The sequence below is a fragment of the Protopterus annectens genome, chromosome 10.part0 (genome assembly GCF_019279795.1).
Source record: "Protopterus annectens isolate FY-2018-M chromosome 10.part0, PAN1.0, whole genome shotgun sequence".
Taxonomy (NCBI): Eukaryota; Metazoa; Chordata; order Ceratodontiformes; family Protopteridae; genus Protopterus; species Protopterus annectens.
In genome coordinates this window covers 341,938,132-341,959,456 of record NC_056744.1, presented here as the reverse complement: position 1 = coordinate 341,959,456, position 21,325 = coordinate 341,938,132, and the positions used below count along the sequence as shown (strand labels likewise).

The 21,325-nt window shown below is 41.7% G+C and overlaps 1 protein-coding gene across 3 annotated transcripts in view; it reads left to right on the top strand.

The window, feature by feature from the left end:
* The window catches only part of ABL2 (ABL proto-oncogene 2, non-receptor tyrosine kinase), an 843,971-nt gene that overhangs the window by 616,153 nt on the left and 206,493 nt on the right, over positions 1–21,325 (top strand). For all 3 annotated transcript variants that reach the window (XM_044085241.1, XM_044085243.1, XM_044085242.1), the window contains exon 4: positions 19,492–19,764. In XM_044085241.1, coding sequence (XP_043941176.1) covers positions 19,492–19,764 — 273 coding nt within the window. The remainder of the gene's footprint in view (positions 1–19,491; positions 19,765–21,325) is intronic.

Genomic DNA, 21,325 nt, shown 5'->3' with positions numbered 1-21,325 from the left:
TTTTTAAAGTGTGAGGTGTGGGAGATTGAACGTAAGTCAAGGGGAAGTTTGTTCTAAGCATGGGCAAGGGGGAGTGTTTGTAGAGTAGTTTGCCTACTGACCTTTTTGGGTGGTAGATATCAAGTAATTGTTGGTTAGAAGTACGGAGGGTCTGGGATGGGATGTAGATGCAGACTAAGGAAGATAGAGATGGACAGAAGGAGGGTTTATAAAGAATAGAGTGGAGCATATGAAATTGATAAAATAGCAGAAACTGGGGAAGTTTAAGCCATTGATGAGAGTTTAAAGAAATGCAGTGGTGTGAGTTGTATGGGGAGTTAGTAATGAATCTAGCTATTTTATGGCAAGTCTGTTGCAGTTTGTTTAGAGTGGAGGCCTGGATATTGGTAAGAACTTGGGCAGCGTATAAGAGGGAGGGGAGAAGGAGTGCCTGGCCCAGGGTAAGTCTAGATTCAGGAGTTAGGAATTTTTTGTTCTGATATAGCAGACAGTTTCTGGTTTGTTTTTTTTATACATTGGAGTATGTGTAGGTTGAACTTGAGTATGTCATCGATCATGACCCCTAGGAGTTTTGTGTGGGTGTCAGGTTGGATGTTTGTATTGATAGAAGATGTAATAAAAAAGGAGGTTTTGTGATGAGAAAGAGAACGGGGAAGGAAAAGTAGGAGTTTGGTCTTTTTGGGATTTAGGATCAATAGGTTGTGAGAGAGCCATTTTTCAGTGGATATTAGGGCCTGTTGATATCTGCATGATGTACCAAAGGAAGGGAGAAACTGTAGAATGGGATATCTGCATGATGTACCAAAGGAAGGGAGAAACTGTGGAGAAGAAAGGTCAACATGTACCAAGGAATGTCGAAAGGTGACCGTACACCAAGGAGGTGGAAGAGAGGCCTTGAACTGTACATTTATACTCCTGTGTAAATTAAATTTGTGTATTGCTGTGTGTGTCAATGCAACCTCTTTATTATTGTATAACACTCCTACAGAAATCAAATTGTATTAACTTCTGTCTTGATTGCATTTCACATTGCATGATTCTAAAGCTCAGTTTCTGCTGTTAAGAAACTGAAATTCTTTTTTATCTGTAAATTTTTGTAACTTTAATGGAGCTTTTCTCCCCAGGCCTCCACTGAAAATTGGCCTGATTGGACCATCCCATTAAACAAACGCATCAAATAAATATGTTGGTACCTGTTATAGGCAGTTCCAGTCCTGTCTTGAAGGAATCCACACACAGGGAAGGGTGGGGTAGGATAAAACCTAATGTGACAGCTGGCACAGGTTAGTGTAACATGATGATTTCTGTCTGGGCTATGCAATGCCCTCTGCCACTCCAGTTGGTTAGTCTGCAGACTTTCCCATCCTTTTTCAGATAACATAGTCTTGTAACAGGCAACTGTTTCACTGTTAAAAATGTATGTGCTCTTCCGAATGCTGTGGTGTACAGCACTGTCTAGCAAATCAGTTTCTAAAAGGATTCTTCACCTCAAACCTAAGCTTGGGAACCTGTGCTCTCCTTAACTGAAGTTTGTGGCTAACACAGTGCCTCACTCATGCTGATATTGGCATCAGGTCACTGGGAAGAAACAAGATCAAACAACCAGATGTCCATTGGTCCATGTCCACAGACACTGGTCATTTCATACCTCCAGACTTCAACAACATAGTATGATGCTTGTCTAGACCAGGGCAAAATAGGTGCCCAGAGATGCATACATATGGCTGCCACCACCAGCTCCTTCTAATATCATTGTACATCTGTGTCCCAGTGGGCAAATGAGTGCAGCTGAAATCCAGGTGGCCATGTTAGTTTCCATGAGGAAAAACACTCCCCTGTTAATGTGCTGGGAGGGCAGGAAGCTTAACAGCAAGCAAACTGCTAGTGTGGTATCTCATTCAATTTATTCATTAAATTATTCATCAATTTCTGCATTCAGTTGTTTTTATGATAGCTAAATGTTCTTCGTGTTTCACTGTTGCAGTCATCACATTTGGGTTATCTGCTTGCAGTAGCCGTCAGTCGGCCTAATTAACAAAGTCTTGGGTCCTGCGTTGATTGCTGTCCCTTCTGCCGTGACGTCAGGTCGTCAGGGGTATAAAACATGCAGCCGACGCCATTACATTAGACTTTCTTGCCGTGCTGTGCCCAAAGCAGAAGCAGTTTGCAAGTGCCGGACGGCCGACTCCTGAAATTTTCGTTTTCGAGTTTCAGAACCGAAGTCTTCAGCTAAAAGCTAAGTACCCCGTTGGGGAAACTTTTTCTTGCTCTAAACCGATGTCCATAAAAGTAAATAATTGCATTACTTGTGGAAAGCAAATACCTCATAAAGATTTTCATTCGTACTGTATTCCTTGCCTAGGCCCTGACCACGACATACCTCGCTGTCGGTTTTGTGCCTTATTTAAACCACGAACTATCCATCGTCGGTATATTTTTGCTGCTAAATATTTTGTTGCTCAGTTCAATTATCCTGATATGTCTTCGGTAAGCCATCCGACTACCGACATTCTGAAAAAACGCAAAGATAAAGACAGAGACAGGCCGCTTAGGTCCAAAGCTGCTGATGACGCTTCTAAGCCAGTTCGCCGGTACTCAGTGAGGTGCTTTTGCAGCCCCTGATACCTGCTACTTCAGATTCGCAGGCCTCTACTGAGATCCATTCAGAGTCCGGTATGCTGCGAGATGTTTCAACTGTGGAACCTGTGGATGTCTTTACCCTGGATTGGTCCGGAGCCGCTGTACAGGCACCAGCTTCTGAGGGTGTATTCAGGCCTACTGACTTGCTTATTAAACCTACGCCATCTTCTTCTTCAAGGCCTAAAGCTCGAACCATGCCTAGAAAACTGACGCCCAGACTGCATGGTCAGGCCTCTATGCCTAAAAAACAAATTTATAAGAATGGCTGAAGACCTTATTACTGTAATCAGGGGAAGCCAGCCTTCCCCCTCTGAGACCTAGGACTGAGTTTGCTTATGATACTTCTGACCAGGATTCAGAATTTTCTGTTTCCTCTGATGACCAGGATTTACCCTTATCTACTTATGAGGATTCTGATGCTGAGGACTCTATTCCCTCTGCTTCCTCCCCAGAGGATTTCTCTTTTAGTGAAACCTTGCATACTCTCAGGGAGCATTTTCGTTGGGAAAGTCAGGATTTCTTTGATTCTAAAAAGAGGCTTAGGGATTTCTTACGCCTGCCCCAGCACAGGCCTTTAGCCATACCTCCTGTACTAGACATTGTTGTTGATGCCTTTTTGGAATCTAGCGTGGCCCCTGACTCTCTACCTCCTGCTCCCAGAAAACCTGATAGATATTACAGGGTCCCTGACTCTCACAAATTCCTTTTTAAAAATCCTACAGAGAATCATGAGTCCATTTCCCAGGGACCCAAGGGCATTAAACCTACTACTGCCAAAATTTCCTACCCCCTCTGATAGAGATTCCAGGGGGCTGGGTAGATGGGGTAAGAAGGTCTACACTTCTGCAACTTTTGCCGTTAGGGCCTTAAACTGTCAGTTTCATATGTTAAAGTATCAGCAACATATTGCTTAAACAGAAAATGATGTTGATTCCCCGATTGTGCTGAAAATAAGGATTTACAGGATTTACTGCACTCAGCTGAACAAGTTGGAAAACATAATTTGCAATGTGGTTTTGATTCACTAGAGGCATCTTGCAGGGCTGCTGTGACTGGGTCTATACTTAGAAGGCATGCTTGGCTTAAGGAGCAATCCTTGCCAGATCATGTTAAAGCGAAATTACTGGATGGTCTCTTAAATCAGGGCCGCCTGTTTGGCAACAAAGCAGAAGAAGTTCTTAAAAAGATGGAGGAAAAAGCTAAATCTATGCAAACTGTTAAAGATTTTTTGCAAGTACAACCTCCAAGGTTTAGTAGGCATTCGCCTTCCAAGAATTGGTCCTTTCCTGCCTCTTCCAGACCTTCACAGTTGAAACCCAGATCCAGCAGAGCTCCCAGGCTTCAGTCCCAGGGTACGCACAAGACTAAGCAGTGGGGAGCCTCCACTTCCAAATCTGGGAGTAATAAAACTCCCCCTATGGTAAACTGTCTCAATGACTTCTTTTTAAAACTTCCAAGCACTTCTCAACTGACTGCCCCCTTGGGGGGGAAAGATTGCTCTTCATGCAAAAAACTGGGAACTCATTACCCAGGAAAAATGGGTTTTAAATATAATGGCCAAGGGATACAAATTTTACTTCCACACGTTACCAACACCAAGCGGGTGGCCAGGTCTACCCCCAAATCAGTGGGCAGAGGCTCAAAAGCAAGTACTTTCTCTCTAAAGCATGGGGACTATTCAGCTGGTACCAGAAGAGGAAAAGGGACAAGGTTTCTACTCAAGACTTTTCCTGGTAGCCAGAAAAGACCATTCATGACGTCCTATCCTGGACATGTCTACTCTAAACACCTTTTTGGTGATTCCAAGATTCAAGATGCTGACTCTTCACCAGTCACTCCGTATGCTAGGCAAAGATGCCTGGTTGTCAACACTAGATTTAAAGGAAGCATACCTGCACATCCCAATCAGGGAATCTTGCAGAAGATACCTACGCTTCAAAGTAGGCTACACACACTGTCAGTTCTCTGCACTGCCCTTTGGCTTATCTACTGCTCCCAGGGTATTCACAAAGTGCCTAGCTCCAGTTATTGCATTTTGCAGGCAAAGATGTATTCAAATATACCCATACCTGGATGATTGTCTAATTCAGGCAGAAAGCCAGGACATAGTTTTGAATCATCTGGCTTTTGTACAAAGGGTGCTAACTTGTCTGGGGTACACCATAAATGAAAAGAAGTCACACCTGGTACCTTGTCAACAAATTATATTCCTGGGAGCAAGCTTGAATACACCTTCCCAGATGGTTTTCCTCACGCCAGAGAAACGCATTAATTTGACAACCTACTTCAAACAAGTGTTCACAAAAAACATGCTGTCTGCAAGGCAAATACTACAAGCCTTGGAGTTCATGGCCTCCTGCAGTCATTTAATTCCATATGCAAGACTGCATATGAGGAAACTACAATGATATCTAAAAAGCCCATGGTGTCAACATTCTCAGGACCTAGACGCAATGATTTTCATCATACCTTGCCTACGCCTAGAGTTCCTTTGGTGGGCAGAGGCCTGCCACCAAAACAAGGGACTACCTTTCACACTACCCCCTGTCACCCAAATCCTAACAGACGCATCAGACTATGCATTGGGGGCTCGCCTGGCAGGGAGGTGCATTCAGGACAAATGGAACTCAAGTCAAATGCACCTGCATATCAATCAAATAGAAATATTAGCTGTACAGAATGCTCTGACAGCCTTCAAGGACCACATTCTTCCAGGACAATTAATGGTAAAGACGGACAACACTACTGTTACGTGGTACATAAACAAGCAGGTGGGGTACACATTCTTACCCCCCTCTGCAGACTAGCGATGGCATTGTGGAACACAGCCATGAGCTACCAAGTGCATCTACAAGCTCAATTCCTGCCAGGAAAACTAAATACACCGGCAGACAAACTAAGCAGAAACCTCATGGACCCACACGAGTGGAAACCGGAACCAAGGATTTTCAACATGTTAACAAGCAAATGGGGAGCACAGATATAGACCTTTTTGCCTCCCCCCAGAACTAATCAATTGGACACATTTTGCACAAGGACTCCCCACAAACGAGCTTGGCAAGTGGATGCTCTGTCCTTCAGGTGGAAAAACCTTTCAGTTTATGCCTCTCCTCTCCAAAGTACTACTAAAGATCAAGCAGGACAAACGAAGGACAATTTTGATTGCACCAGACTGGCCACGCCAACACTGGTGTACCCCCTCTTGTGCAGTGTGTCACCGTTGGCCCCATGGCACTTGCGTCAGACTCTTACCCTATTGTCGCAGCAGGAGAACCGGATTCTGCACCCTCAGCTTCAAGCACCGAACCTAGCAGCCTGGCCAATTACCTAATCTATCCTTTACCATCCCTCAGTAAACCAGTGATGGATATCATTTTAGAGGCAAGGAGGCCTAGTACTAGAAAATCTTATGCTGAAAAATGGAAAAGATTCTGTGCCTGGAACCAGTCTCAAGGGATGAGCACAGCAGTGCCCAATTTACCACAGATTTTACAATACTTAACTGAGATGGTTCACAAGAGCATGTCTTTCTCCTCCATCAGAATTCACACCTCGGCTGTTTCAGCTCATTATAACACAGAACTTCCCCTCATTTCTCATCCACTGCTCAAGCAGTTCCTCAGAGGGGCCAAAAATTTACGACCACCCAGCAGAGCTCCAACCCCAGCCTGGGACCTTAACTTTGTATTGGCGAAACTCACTTTTCCTACTTTCGAGCTAGCTGCTACTGCAGACTTAAAATTCCTTTCTTGGAAAACAGCTTTCCTTTTAGCAATCACTTCAGCAAGAAGGGCATCTGAATTACAGGCCCTTATGGCAGTGGAACCTTTCATCATTTTTCATGCGGACAGGATGTCCCTCAGGAGCAATCCCTCCATGCCCAAGGTGCTATCCAGTTTGGCCCTTAATCAGTCCATTCATTTGCCACCCTTCTTCCCTAATCCACAGAACAAAGGGGAACAGATACTGCACTCCTTAGATGTGCACATACAACTTAGATTCTACTTGGACAGGACTAAACCTCAAAAGAAATCTGAACAACTGATGGTGGCATTTGCTGCAAGGGTAGAGGGGAAGGCTATTTCAAAACAAATCATTTCCAAATGGATAGGCCATTGCATTCTTTTCTGCTACAAGCACCATGAAAAACATATCCCACAGGGGATCAGATCCCACTCAACCAGGGCTGCATCTACCTCTACAGCCTTTCTCAGAGGCGTCCCTACCAGGGACATCCTGGAAGCTGCTACCTGGAGTTACCATCTGCCAGTTTTCTTTAAATCCAGAGCTGGCTTTGCCACTGCAGTCTTGCAGGGCCTTATAGCTGGTCCTAATGGTATCTAAATTTCTCCTCCTCCCGTCCTTAGCTTTGGTAATCTACCCAAATGTGATGACCACAACAGTGAAACACAAAGAACATAGTACAGTTGTGTACACTTACCATAAATGTCGATGTTAGAGTGTATTCACTGTTGCAGTCCTGGTTACCCTCCCTCCACCCCCCTTATTTCTTTTGGCTATACCTCTACTTTCCTTTACTATGCTCAAAAGCTTTTTGGTGTATTTGCTTTTTTGTTGCAGGTATAATCTTGTATATGTATAGATTTAATTGCTTCACATTAGGGGGCACCTGACATCTGGGGCAAGAAAAACTGTTGTAATGGCGTCAGCTGCATGTTTTATACCCCTGACGTCACGGAAGAAGGGACAGCAACCGATGCAGGACCCAAGACTTTATTAATCAGGCCGACTGAGGGCTACTGCAAGCAGATAACCCAAATGCGATGTCTGCAACAGTGAATACACTCGAACATCTACATTTGTGGTAAGTATGCACAACTGTACTTTACTAGGCATGAGGTTCAGGCCTAGCCTGATTTCCCAGTTGTCCCAGAGCACACTCTGGTGAAGTGACTCGCTTGGAGTCGCACAGTAAGCAAATGGACGCTGAAAGAATCAATCCCTGTGCTACAGGAAGTATCTCATTAACCGCTCATAGTCTCAGTCCTGTGTGTTGCTGTTTATTTTGTAGTTTACCAAGTAGGTATGCTGATGTACTGACCCTTTCCAGTCACAATCCCAGGTACTGAGACAGTACAAATTAAAAGGGGAGAATAAACAATGATGATACAGCCCTGTGCTCTCTGAAGAGTTTATGATCCGTTAACTCTAAGGAAAGTCAGTATATAATAAAGAACAAACTATGTACACTTCTTAAAATAAAAGTACCATTTACATATTTACACATATTTGTGCAGTAGCCTGTGCAACTGACAGATTAGGTAAAGTTACAGAGAAGTAAAATTCCATATGTATTAATTCACAATCTTTTTAGCTAGCATCGTGAAAGCTGGTGCACTTGGATAATTTCTGTAAGTGATCATTCCATGATATGTTGAATGGCTCCAGGGTTTATTTTCACATCATTTTGGAGGTGGTTTATAATGTGATTTCTAATCTAGAGAAGGCTTTTTCGCCTTCTGTAACTTGAATTTAGGTTGGGCTAGTGTAAGAATGTCATTTGGGCCATTTCTTTCTTGTTTTGTTCTTTAAAGTATTCTTTTCAGAGAGGGGTGTAGTAACACCTAATAGTTTTGAATATCACCTAAATACACAAAACAAACTTTCCTTTTCACACACAAAAGTGTTCTCATGCTTCACTTTTCTGTGTGAAAATAAGTTTGTTTTGCTGCATTTAAAGTTTGCTTCCTAATGCAGAAGACTAAAAGTACACAGCCATATGCACAGCCTTATTATTTATGGGTGGACAGGAGGAGCTTTAATTACTTTGGGTGTTATGCTGGATTAGCTTGGATAAGTAATTGTTTGTCAGTTATATAACTGCAATACTGTTATTTAAACAGCTTGGCAAAAAACTAACCAACTAATCATTAGTGGGGTTTTTTTTTTTTTTGCTAAACTGTTACTTAACACTTTGGCATTTACAGAACTAAAGCACAATTACTTACCCACATAATTTGCAAACAGCCGGGTGTCCATTGATCCTTGCGCACAGAAAGGAGGACGGGAATAGTGTTTCCCACATCTGGAAGCAATTGTTAAAACAATTTTATTTACAAAATTATGCAAAGCTGCATCTGTTTTTGTTTAAAAAAAAAAGGTTGTTTTGCGCTTTTAGATGTGATGTTTAATTATCTGTGCTATGGTTGAAGTACTTTCGCTGTCCAAGTACCACAGGTGCAGAACGGCCCTGTTTGAAATGGATAAGCAGTTGAAACATTTTTGTAAGTCACGGTGAGGCATGTTTATGTTTGTAAGAAGAACACGTCTGCTTATTTCGTTTTCCGCAGTTTGCACTTTGTGTGGAGGGATACATAAAAGTATAGCAGTGGTAAGCCATATTCTCATTCAGTTATTAGGACATTTTTAGCTGTAGTGCCACATGCAGTAGGTGATGGAGGTGAGAGATTCAATCGCAAACTTTGAGTTGGAACTGAACTGTATTGGTAATGTTATCAGTGTGAAATGAAATGTTAAAAGAAGGGTCCAGATTGAGTCTAAGTTACCTTTCTCATATAATGTTGAGGATGAAATTTCCTTTTAGTATCTTTAAGGATGAGATGTGGACAGGTACAATTTTCGGGGGGGGGGGTTGAGAAAAGCACAGCAGTTTTCTTTTGAGTTCAATAAGCATTTGTCATTATGGAACTGTGTAAATAATTGTGAAAACTTTGATTGAAAGGTGTGATAAGCTTTACTGGAGCTAATCATAAGTATATTGTCTGCATACATTATAATACTAACATGGGGCAGGTGTAGTACTCAGTACTAATGAGTACTTACTTGGGGCAGGGGTAGTACTCATTAGTACTAATGAGTACTAACATGGGGCAGGGGTAGTTCTGATTTTATTACCTCCAGCCTTCTCCTGTGGTCACCACTCTGTGCTATGTCAGTTCTTGACCACTAGATGGCAGTCTTTGCCTGTCTCTAACATATTCTCTCACTATTTTTCCACCTATAAAATTATAATCCCTTAGTCTGTCACTCTCCACTTCTTCTTCACTCATATCCCAGTCCGTATTCATCCTACAGCGTCTTTATTTTCTTTACTATTTCTTAACATATACACATCTCTTACCTTCCTCTATACTTACTCTCAACTTTACTGATTGTTTTCCTCACCATCCTGCTGTGACTGTCCCTTAGGTCTGCCCTGCTCCGCTTCCCTACCCTACTCCCAAATCCCACCCACCCCAGTACACTTACATTTATTCCAACCCTAGATCTGCTCCCCTTCCCGTAAGCCAATCGTATCACTACTACTCCCCCTCCCATCATTTATCAATTAACTAATCCCTCCCCTATCTTTATCCTTCTCCTTCCTGTACTCTCAACTATACCCCTATTCCCTTTTCACTTAATTACTCACCTATCATCCTGCTGCCTCCTCCTAATTTACTCTACTTTAGTTAAGAATTACTCCTCCACTCCCACATACTCTTCTTATGTCTTCTATAAGCATTCTTCTCCTAACAACTGCCTTCAATGCCACCTCCTATTCCTCTTTCAAATTACCCCCTTCTTTTCCTCCCCTACCTCTACTACTCTCCCCCATCCCAACCTCATCTCTTCCCACTTTCACAACATATCCCCCTCACTAATACAACCTAACCCACTTCACTATTTTAAACTAAAACATCTAGTCTATTCAACAAAGCATCTTACACCAAAAGTGATGTTTTTCTTCCCACAAATGACAAGTTGCAAACCCCAAAGGTCATGCTTCTCTCTTCCTCTAACTGGCTTGTCCTAGCAGGAGACATTCACCCAACCCTGGACCAAAGACTAATAGCAGTCACTCTCCCCCTATCTGTCCAAATACTACCAACCACAAATACCTCAAGCTAATTACCATTAACACCCAGAGTGTAAAAAACAAAATAGCACTCTTTCATGCTTGGCTAAATCATACTACACCAGATATAGTAGCAGTCTTAGAGACATAGCTACAACCCCACATTACTGACTCTGAGATTTTACCCCCTGGCTTTCAAGCACTCATATGTGACCGCCAAAATAAAAAAGGAGGAGGAGTAGCCTTAATCTGTACTAGCCTACTGAATATGTCTTACCAAAACCCTATTCCTCAGTTCAGCAATGCTGAACTAGTCATAGGAATTCTTAAACTGAATAACTATAAAAGTATTTGTGTTATGGCCATCTATATCCCCCCTGGAAATAATACTACCACTCTAGAAAGCATTCTTCTATGGGCCTCAGCTAACATTAAGCTTGAGGCATACATATTAGGTGATGTGAACATTGACTGGAATAGAATCAACAGCAACAATCCCTCCCTATCTATCAATCTTCTTAATTTCACTCAACTAATAAATGGTATTACCAGACCTAATAGAAACAACCCCCAGGGTCCACTGTGGACTGGATCTTAGTCTCCCACTCTAATAATATCTCATACTCTGGTTTATTACCAGACACCATCTCCCAGCCATCATTCACCGAACTACCCACTCCTCCCCTCACCAACACCAATATACACATACTCGTAATCTTACAAATGTTAACCCTTCTTTATTCGCCAAAACCCTTAAACTAACAAACTGGGACAACCTAAAAACTCTTCTACTAGATAAAGCCATAGATTCCTTCAATACAACCTTCCTAAGCATCCTAAACACTCAAGCCCCACCTAGAATAAAACGAATAAAACCCAACTCCACACCATGGCTAACTAAAGACACCAAAACACTTATGCTACAAAGAGACAAAACCTGGAAACTTTACAACAAAAATAAACACCCTGTTACCTTCCAAAAATATAAACAACTCCGCAACTTAACCAAAAAGCATCTTACAAAAGACAACAAAAATCATATTATATTAAACTTCAGTCTACCCACCCCAAAAATCCCAAACAATTCTGGAACTCCATTAACTCTCTTCTGCATTCAGGTACCAAAAGTAATCCCTGTCCTGACAACAAAAAAACTGATACAGAAATTGCTACCCTCTTCAACTCCTTTTTTACTAACTCTATAGCTGAACTCACTAAGACCTTCCCCAACCAGGTCTCCTCCCTTCCACTCAATCCAACTGCCCCTTCCTCTCATAAACCCCCCATTCCCAATCCTCCCCCCACTTTTTATCTAAAACCCATCTCAACCTCCTACATCAAAAAGCTCCTCTCTAAACTTAAGCCATGCTCCAACACCCCTGACAATATTCCCTCACTCTTTCTAAAGCTTGCCGCAGATGGTATCGCCATCCCCATCAGCATTCTCATCAATAGATCCATACAGGAATCGTATGTCCCCAAATTGTGGCATGCAGCCTACATCCTGCCCCTCCACAAAGGAGGCAAAAATAATAACATCTCTAACTTCCAACCCAGAGCCATTCTTTCACTGATCTCAAAGATCCTTGAAAAATGCATCCATCTCCAACTCATGCCCTTCCTCGTCAATAATCAACTCCTTACCCCTACCCAACATGGCTTCTGTCCTGGACATAGTACAATAACTGCTCTCCTCTCTTTTTTAGACCTAATAAACCTTGCTCGTGACTCTGGAGAAATTGTTTCCACCATCGCCCTAGATCTATCCAAGGCATTTAATACCATCTCCCATACCCACCTTCTGAATCATCTCTCCAACCTTAATCTCTCTCAAAACTGCCTTACCTGGTTCCACAGTTATCTCTCTAACAGATCCCAGGCTGTGAAATGGCAAACTGGTATCTCTACTTTCCTTCCTACCCCTACCGGGGTTCCCCAGGGGTCCATACTAGGACCAATGCTCTTTAATATATTTATCAATGATTTTCACACCGCCATTCCTAACACTAAAATAGTGCAATATGCAGATGACTCCACTTTAGTCTGCTCTGCTCCTAGTCTCACTGAGCTCCAGGCAAAAACCCAATTGGCCTTTACAACTACCGAGCACTGGATGCTTCAGAACCATTTCTCACTTAATGCCAGTAAATCCAAAATCCTTCTTTTCTCTCCCTCAAAAACTGTCTCACTTGACAAGCAATCCTTCAGTATCATCAGCCATGCCCAACTCCTCTATAGAAGTTGTCCCCTTTGCCAAACTTCTTGGGGTCACTATCGATGAACACCTGACATTCGATACACACGTCCAACTTAATATAAAAAAAAAATCAGAAGCTAGGTATGTTATATAGAAATGCTCACTTTCTCTCTCCATCTACAAGGCAAACTCTAGCTTCTACTTATTTACTACAATCACTATTGTACAGTGCTCCACTTCTAGCCAATCTTTCTATTACCATCTCCTCAAAACTAGAAATCTGCTATAACAAAATTGCTAAATTTGCTACTAAATCTAAACACTCCTCCCATCATTGCACCTCTCTCCACATGCTAAAGTGGCTAGAGCTTCCTAACCACCTTGTCCACCTTCAGCTTACTGCAGCCCACAAAATAATCTTTAAACCTACTGCATGCCCTGCTCTTACTAATATCTTACCATTCTACAGTCCGAACAGGCCCCTTAGATCTGCCCAACAAAATCTACTTTCTGTATGTAAACCAAAACGCCCCCCCCCTGGCCAGTTTCTCCTTTCCTATTCACTAGCCAAAAAATGGAACTCCCTCCCACCCCTGCTAAGAATTACTACAAGCTTCGAACTCTTCAAATCCCAGCTCCACTCCTACCTTTCCCAAAACTGGAAATGTAATTGCATTCTTCCTACCTAACTCCTCCTAATATCACTTATACATGTCCTCCCTCATGCACATGCTTCCTAATATCACTTATACATGTCCTCCCTCATGCACATGCTTCCTAATATCACTTATACATGTCCTCCCTCATGCACATGCTTCCTAATATCACTTATACATGTCCTCCCTCATGCACATGCTTCCTAATATCACTTATACATGTACTCCCTCATGCACATGCTTCCTAATATCACTTATACATGTACTCCCTCATGCACATGCTTCCTAATATCACTTATACATGTACTCCCTCATGCACATGCTTCCTAATATCACTTATACATGTACTCCCTCATGCACATGCTTCCTAATATCACTTATACATGTACTCCCTCATGCACATGCTTCCTAATATCACTTATACATGTACTCCCTCATGCACATGCTTCCTAATATATAAACTTATACATGTACTCCCTCATGCACATGCTTCCTAATATCACTTATACATGTCCTCCCTCATGCACATGCTTCCTAATATCACTTATACATGTCCTCCTCATGCATGCACATGCTTCCTAATATCACTTATACATGTCCTCCTCATGCACATGCTTCCTAATATCACTTATACATGTCCTCCCTCATGCACATGCTTCCTAATATCACTTATACATGTCCTCCCTCATGCACATGCTTCCTAATATCACTTATACATGTCCTCCCTCATGCACATGCTTCCTAATATCACTTATACATGTCCTCCTCATGCACATGCTTCCTAATATCACTTATACATGTCCTCCCTCATGCACATGCTTCCTAATATCACTTATACATGTCCTCCCTCATGCACATGCTTCCTAATATCACTTATACATGTCCTCCCTCATGCACATGCTTCCTAATATCACTTATACATGTCCTCCCTCATGCACATGCTTCCTAATATCACTTATACATGTCCTCCCTCATGCACATGCTTCCTAATATCACTTATACATGTCCTCCCTCATGCACATGCTTCCTAATATCACTTATACATGTCCTCCCTCATGCACATGCTTCCTAATATCACTTATACATGTCCTCCCTCATGCACATGCTTCCTAATATCACTTATACATGTCCTCCCTCATGCACATGCTTCCTAATATCACTTATACATGTCCTCCTCATGCACATGCTTCCTAATATCACTTATACATGTCCTCCCTCATGCACATGCTTCCTAATATCACTTATACATGTCCTCCCTCATGCACATGCTTCCTAATATCACTTATACATGTCCTCCCTCATGCACATGCTTCCTAATATCACTTATACATGTCCTCCCTCATGCACATGCTTCCTAATATCACTTATACATGTCCTCCCTCATGCACATGCTTCCTAATATCACTTATACATGTACTCCCTCATGCACATGCTTCCTAATATCACTTATACATGTCCTCCCTCATGCACATGCTTCCTAATATCACTTATACATGTCCTCCCTCATGCACATGCTTCCTAATATCACTTATACATGTCCTCATCATGCACATGCTTCCTAATATCACTTATACATGTCCTCCCTCATGCACATGCTTCCTAATATCACTTATACATGTCCTCCCTCATGCACATGCTTCCTAATATCACTTATACATGTCCTCCCTCATGCACATGCTTCCTAATATCACTTATACATGTCCTCCCTCATGCACATGCTTCCTAATATCACTTATACATGTCCTCCCTCATGCACATGCTTCCTAATATCACTTATACATGTCCTCCCTCATGCACATGCTTCCTAATATCACTTATACATGTCCTCCCTCATGCACATGCTTCCTAATATCACTTATACATGTCCTCCCTCATGCACATGCTTCCTAATATCACTTATACATGTCCTCCCTCATGCACATGCTTCCTAATATCACTTATACATGTACTCCCTCATGCACATGCTTCCTAATATCACTTATACATGTCCTCCCTCATGCACATGCTTCCTAATATCACTTATACATGTACTCCCTCATGCACATGCTTCCTAATATCACTTATACATGTCCTCCCTCATGCACATGCTTCCTAATATCACTTATACATGTACTCCCTCATGCACATGCTTCCTAATATCACTTATACATGTCCTCCCTCATGCACATGCTTCCTAATATCACTTATACATGTCCTCCCTCATGCACATGCTTCCTAATATCACTTATACATGTCCTCCCTCATGCACATGCTTCCTAATATCACTTATACATGTCCTCCCTCATGCACATGCTTCCTAATATCACTTATACATGTCCTCCCTCATGCACATGCTTCCTAATATCACTTATACATGTCCTCCCTCATGCACATGCTTCCTAATATCACTTATACATGTCCTCCTCATGCACATGCTTCCTAATATCACTTATACATGTCCTCCCTCATGCACATGCTTCCTAATATCACTTATACATGTCCTCCCTCATGCACATGCTTCCTAATATCACTTATACATGTCCTCCCTCATGCACATGCTTCCTAATATCACTTATACATGTACTCCCTCATGCACATGCTTCCTAATATCACTTATACATGTCCTCCCTCATGCACATGCTTCCTAATATCACTTATACATGTCCTCCCTCATGCACATGCTTCCTAATATCACTTATACATGTCCTCCCTCATGCACATGCTTCCTAATATCACTTATACATGTACTCCCTCATGCACATGCTTCCTAATATCACTTATACATGTCCTCCCTCATGCACATGCTTCCTAATATCACTTATACATGTACTCCCTCATGCACATGCTTCCTAATATCACTTATACATGTACTCCCTCATGCACATGCTTCCTAATATCACTTATACATGTACTCCCTCATGCACATGCTTCCTAATATCACTTATACATGTACTCCCTCATGCACATGCTTCCTAATATCACTTATACATGTACTCCCTCATGCACATGCTTCCTAATATCACTTATACATGTACTCCCTCATGCACATGCTTCCTAATATCACTTATACATGTACTCCCTCATGCACATGCTTCCTAATATCACTTATACATGTACTCCCTCATGCACATGCTTCCTAATATCACTTATACATGTACTCCCTCATGCACATGCTTCCTAATATCACTTATACATGTCCTCCCTCATGCACATGCTTCCTAATATCACTTATACATGTCCTCCCTCATGCACATGCTTCCTAATATCACTTATACATGTCCTCCCTCATGCACATGCTTCCTAATATCACTTATACATGTCCTCCCTCATGCACATGCTTCCTAATATCACTTATACATGTCCTCCCTCATGCACATGCTTCCTAATATCACTTATACATGTCCTCCCTCATGCACATGCTTCCTAATATCACTTATACATGTCCTCCCTCATGCACATGCTTCCTAATATCACTTATACATGTCCTCCCTCATGCACATGCTTCCTAATATCACTTATACATGTACTCCCTCATGCACATGCTTCCTAATATCACTTATACATGTACTCCCTCATGCACATGCTTCCTAATATCACTTATACATGTACTCCCTCATGCACATGCTTCCTAATATCACTTATACATGTACTCCCTCATGCACATGCTTCCTAATATCACTTATACATGTACTCCCTCATGCACATGCTTCCTAATATCACTTATACATGTACTCCCTCATGCACATGCTTCCTAATATCACTTATACATGTACTCCCTCATGCACATGCTTCCTAATATCACTTATACATGTACTCCCTCATGCACATGCTTCCTAATATCACTTATACATGTCCTCCCTCATGCACATGCTTCCTAATATCACTTATACATGTCCTCCCTCATGCACATGCTTCCTAATATCACTTATACATGTACTCCCTCATGCACATGCTTCCTAATATCACTTATACATGTACTTCCTCATGCACATGCTTCCTAATATCACTTATACATGTACTCCCTCATGCACATGCTTCCTAATATCACTTATACATGTACTCCCTCATGCACATGCTTCCTAATATCACTTATACATGTACTCCCTCATGCACATGCTTCCTAATATCACTTATACATGTACTCCCTCATGCACATGCTTCCTAATATCGCTTATACATGTACTCCCTCATGCACATGCTTCCTAATATCACTTATACATGTCCTCCCTCATGCACATGCTTCCTAATATCACTTATACATGTACTCCCTCATGCACATGCTTCCTAATATCACTTATACATGTCCTCCCTCATGCACATGCTTCCTAATATCACTTATACATGTCCTCCCTCATGCACATGCTTCCTAATATCACTTATACATGTACTCCCTCATGCACATGCTTCCTAATATCACTTATACATGTACTCCCTCATGCACATGCTTCCTAATATCACTTATACATGTACTCCCTCATGCACATGCTTCCTAATATCACTTATACATGTACTCCCTCATGCACATGCTTCCTAATATCACTTATACATGTACTCCCTCATGCACATGCTTCCTAATATCACTTATACATGTACTCCCTCATGCACATGCTTCCTAATATCACTTATACATGTACTCCCTCATGCACATGCTTCCTAATATCACTTATACATGTACTCCCTCATGCACATGCTTCCTAATATCACTTATACATGTACTCCCTCATGCACATGCTTCCTAATATCACTTATACATGTCCTCCCTCATGCACATGCTTCCTAATATCACTTATACATGTACTCCCTCATGCACATGCTTCCTAATATCACTTATACATGTCCTCCCTCATGCACATGCTTCCTAATATCACTTATACATGTGCTCCCTCATGCACATGCTATTCGTTTTCTTTCCCTACAACTGCCTTGCTCTGAAATCTAAAGAATGGTCAGATGTAAATATTGTACATAGCTCTCTCTCCCTTCTCTCTGTTACTTTTGTCCCTCCACTTTCTTCCTTTCTTTGTGCACCTTTTCAATTTGATACAACTCCATATATAATTTTACATTTGTTTCCTAAAACATTTTATAATTGTATGTAATAAGGAGTTTTTCTCTCCAGATCTAAATGTAAAACTCTATGCTTGTTTTAATTGTATGTAATACGGAGCTTTTCTCCCCGGGCCTCCACTGAAAATCGGCCCTCTGGGCCCAGTGGACCTCCCCGGTTATCAAACTGGAAATAAATAAATAAAATAGTACTCATTAGTACTAATGAGAATGAGTACTAACATGGCGCAGGCGTAGTACTCATTAGTACTAATGAGTATTAACATGGGGCAGGCGTAGTACTCATTAGTAAAAAGGGAGAACGGTACTAATCCCAGTACAGAGCCTTGAGGTACACAGATGTTGAGTACTCCATTTTCAAAGAATGAGTTATTGGCATAAATTTGAAAGGTTCTGTCATTTAGGCAGTTTTTGGAACCACAAAACTGTTCCCTCGAAAATGCAGTTTGTAGAGTTTCTGAAAGGATGTTACGGTTTAGCATGTCCAGGGCTCTAGCCATATCAATGAAAACACTTAAGTGAGATAAGCTCCTCCTTAGTATTTTCATAGACTGTGTTAGTGGCAGTAATTACAACTATCATGGTGATCAAGGAATTTCTGAAGCCATGCTGATATCATAGACTTAGCCATACTTGAATGTTTTAGTAAAATTGTCTGTATATCAGTTTTCCAAAAATTCTAGTGACAATCTGTATGTAGTTCTTTGAGATAGACCTTGGGTAAAGGGATGACCGCAGAATGTTTGAATGTATTTAGTACCCAAACTGTTGTAAGAGACAAGTTGAATATATGGATGAATGGTTTTGAAATGTATTGCCCATAAGTGCAGTAAACCAGTCATCTAAGAATATTCTGCCCTGTGGGACTGAAAAGAACATCACTGGAGAGGTCAGAAAGTGAGAGAGAGACTAAAAAAACTGCATTAAAATAAGGTGTGTAACTTTTGAAAGTGCTTTGGAGAAGATTTCTCTAAACTCAACATTTCTGTGTAGTAAACGTACAGGTACCATTAAAAGAGTCACTGCAAAATGTTTTGGCTAGTTCACCAAGATGTTCACAAAACGGTTGAACATATAGTTTCTGACTCGCTTGTGACTTTCACAACTTCACCTTCTGTCCTCTGTCTTTGTAGGTCTATGTCACAGCAGAGAGCCGATTTGCAACTTTGGCAGAGCTTGTCCACCATCACTCCACAATAGCAGATGGACTTGTTACAACACTACATTATCCTGCCCCTAAGTGCAATAAACCAACCATCTATGGTGTTTCTCCCATCTATGACAAGTGGGAAATGCAGAGAACAGATATTACAATGAAACATAAGCTAGGTGGAGGTCAGTATGGCGAAGTTTACGTGGGGGTCTGGAAGAAGTACAACCTTACTGTTGCCGTCAAAACATTGAAGGTAAGTTGTGGTGCCTCTAAAAAAGTATCCGCTCTCCAAAAACATAAGTCTTAAAATAATTGCCATTTTCAGTAGCAAAATGCAAAGTTTGTTTGCTGCAAATTTAAAACTTTTATCCACGCCCATAATTTTTTTCTGTGTACTTCAGAGAGGTTAGGATTGAACCCCAGACAGTGGAGGTGTTGGGCAGTGATCTTAATTGTCAACTGCAGTACTGCCCAGTGGTGATGTGAGGTATATGTGGTGTGGGTGCAGTGCCTTAATAGATGTGCCTGGTGCTGATTGCAGCATATGATGTAATACTTAAACATAAGCTGAGAACCCTTTAGAATAGGCACATCAGTTGTCACTCTTTAGAGGGGAGATTCCTTTTCTTTTTCATATCATGCTTGAAGCTTGCTTTTTTATGGATACTTTGTATTAGTTATTTGTTAAAGCTTCACTGAACAGCAGCATTTTCCTTGTTGGTACCAGAACTGGGTTGGAGAATTAGTGACTTGCTCATGTTTCTCAGTATGTAGCTGTTAAGGGATTTCGATCTATGTTTTCAGGATGTGGAGAGCACTGTGAAGAAATACATTTATAATTCTTACATGAAGAGACATTGATTGCAGTCATGTTAAGGTAGGGTTCTGTGATAGGTCAGGCGGGGCCAAGTGTCGATGCTTGTTCCTGCGGTAACTTCACTGTGACTACTTCTTCCATAACTAAACCACATGTGTTATGGTGTGCATAGACTGAAGCTTTGCATGGGGGCAAGTAAAATGCCTTAGAGTCTACATCTGAAGATTGGCGATGAGAGATTGTATTTGTGTGAGCATGCTGGTAAAGGGGAGAGGAAAAAACCTGACATGTACTCTTCAGAGTGCATCTTGGACTGAGCATGGCTGCTTAGAGGCATAGATCTTTGAAGAAAGAGGCCAAAGAATGAGGGAATGTAGAGGTAAGCTTAAAAAAGTGAATTTAAGATGGTAATTTGAAAAAGAGAGGTAATACCACTGTTGGAATGTTGGTAATTTTGTTTGTTTGTATTTGTTTTCCAGGGTAGATCCTTGATTTCCATGGACTATTTTCAGACTCAGCCTGGGAGTGGTGTCTGGTTAAGTGATGTGCTCAGAGGCACAAAGTTAGGTAATGTAACAGCTCCCAGCCCAGGAGTGCTGTCTGGTTAAGTGACGTGCTCAGAGTCACACAGTTGGGTAATGTAACAATGCAACAGCTTCCAGCCCAGGAGCACTGTCTGGTTAAGTGACATGCTCAGAGTCACACAGGTAATGTAACAGCTCCCAGCCCAGGAGCACTGTCTGGTTAAGTGACTTGCTCAGAGTCACACAGTTAGGTAATGTAACCGCTCCCAGCCCAGGAGCTCTGTCTGGTTAAGTGACATGCTCAGAGTCAAGAAAGTTAGGTAATGTAACATTGTAACAGCTCCCAGCCTAGGAGTGCTGTCTGGTTAAGTGACTTACTCAGAGTTACACAGTTGGGTAATGTAACAGCTCCCAGCCCAGGAGCACTGTCTAGTTAAGTGACTTACTCAAAGTTACACAGTTAGATAATTTAA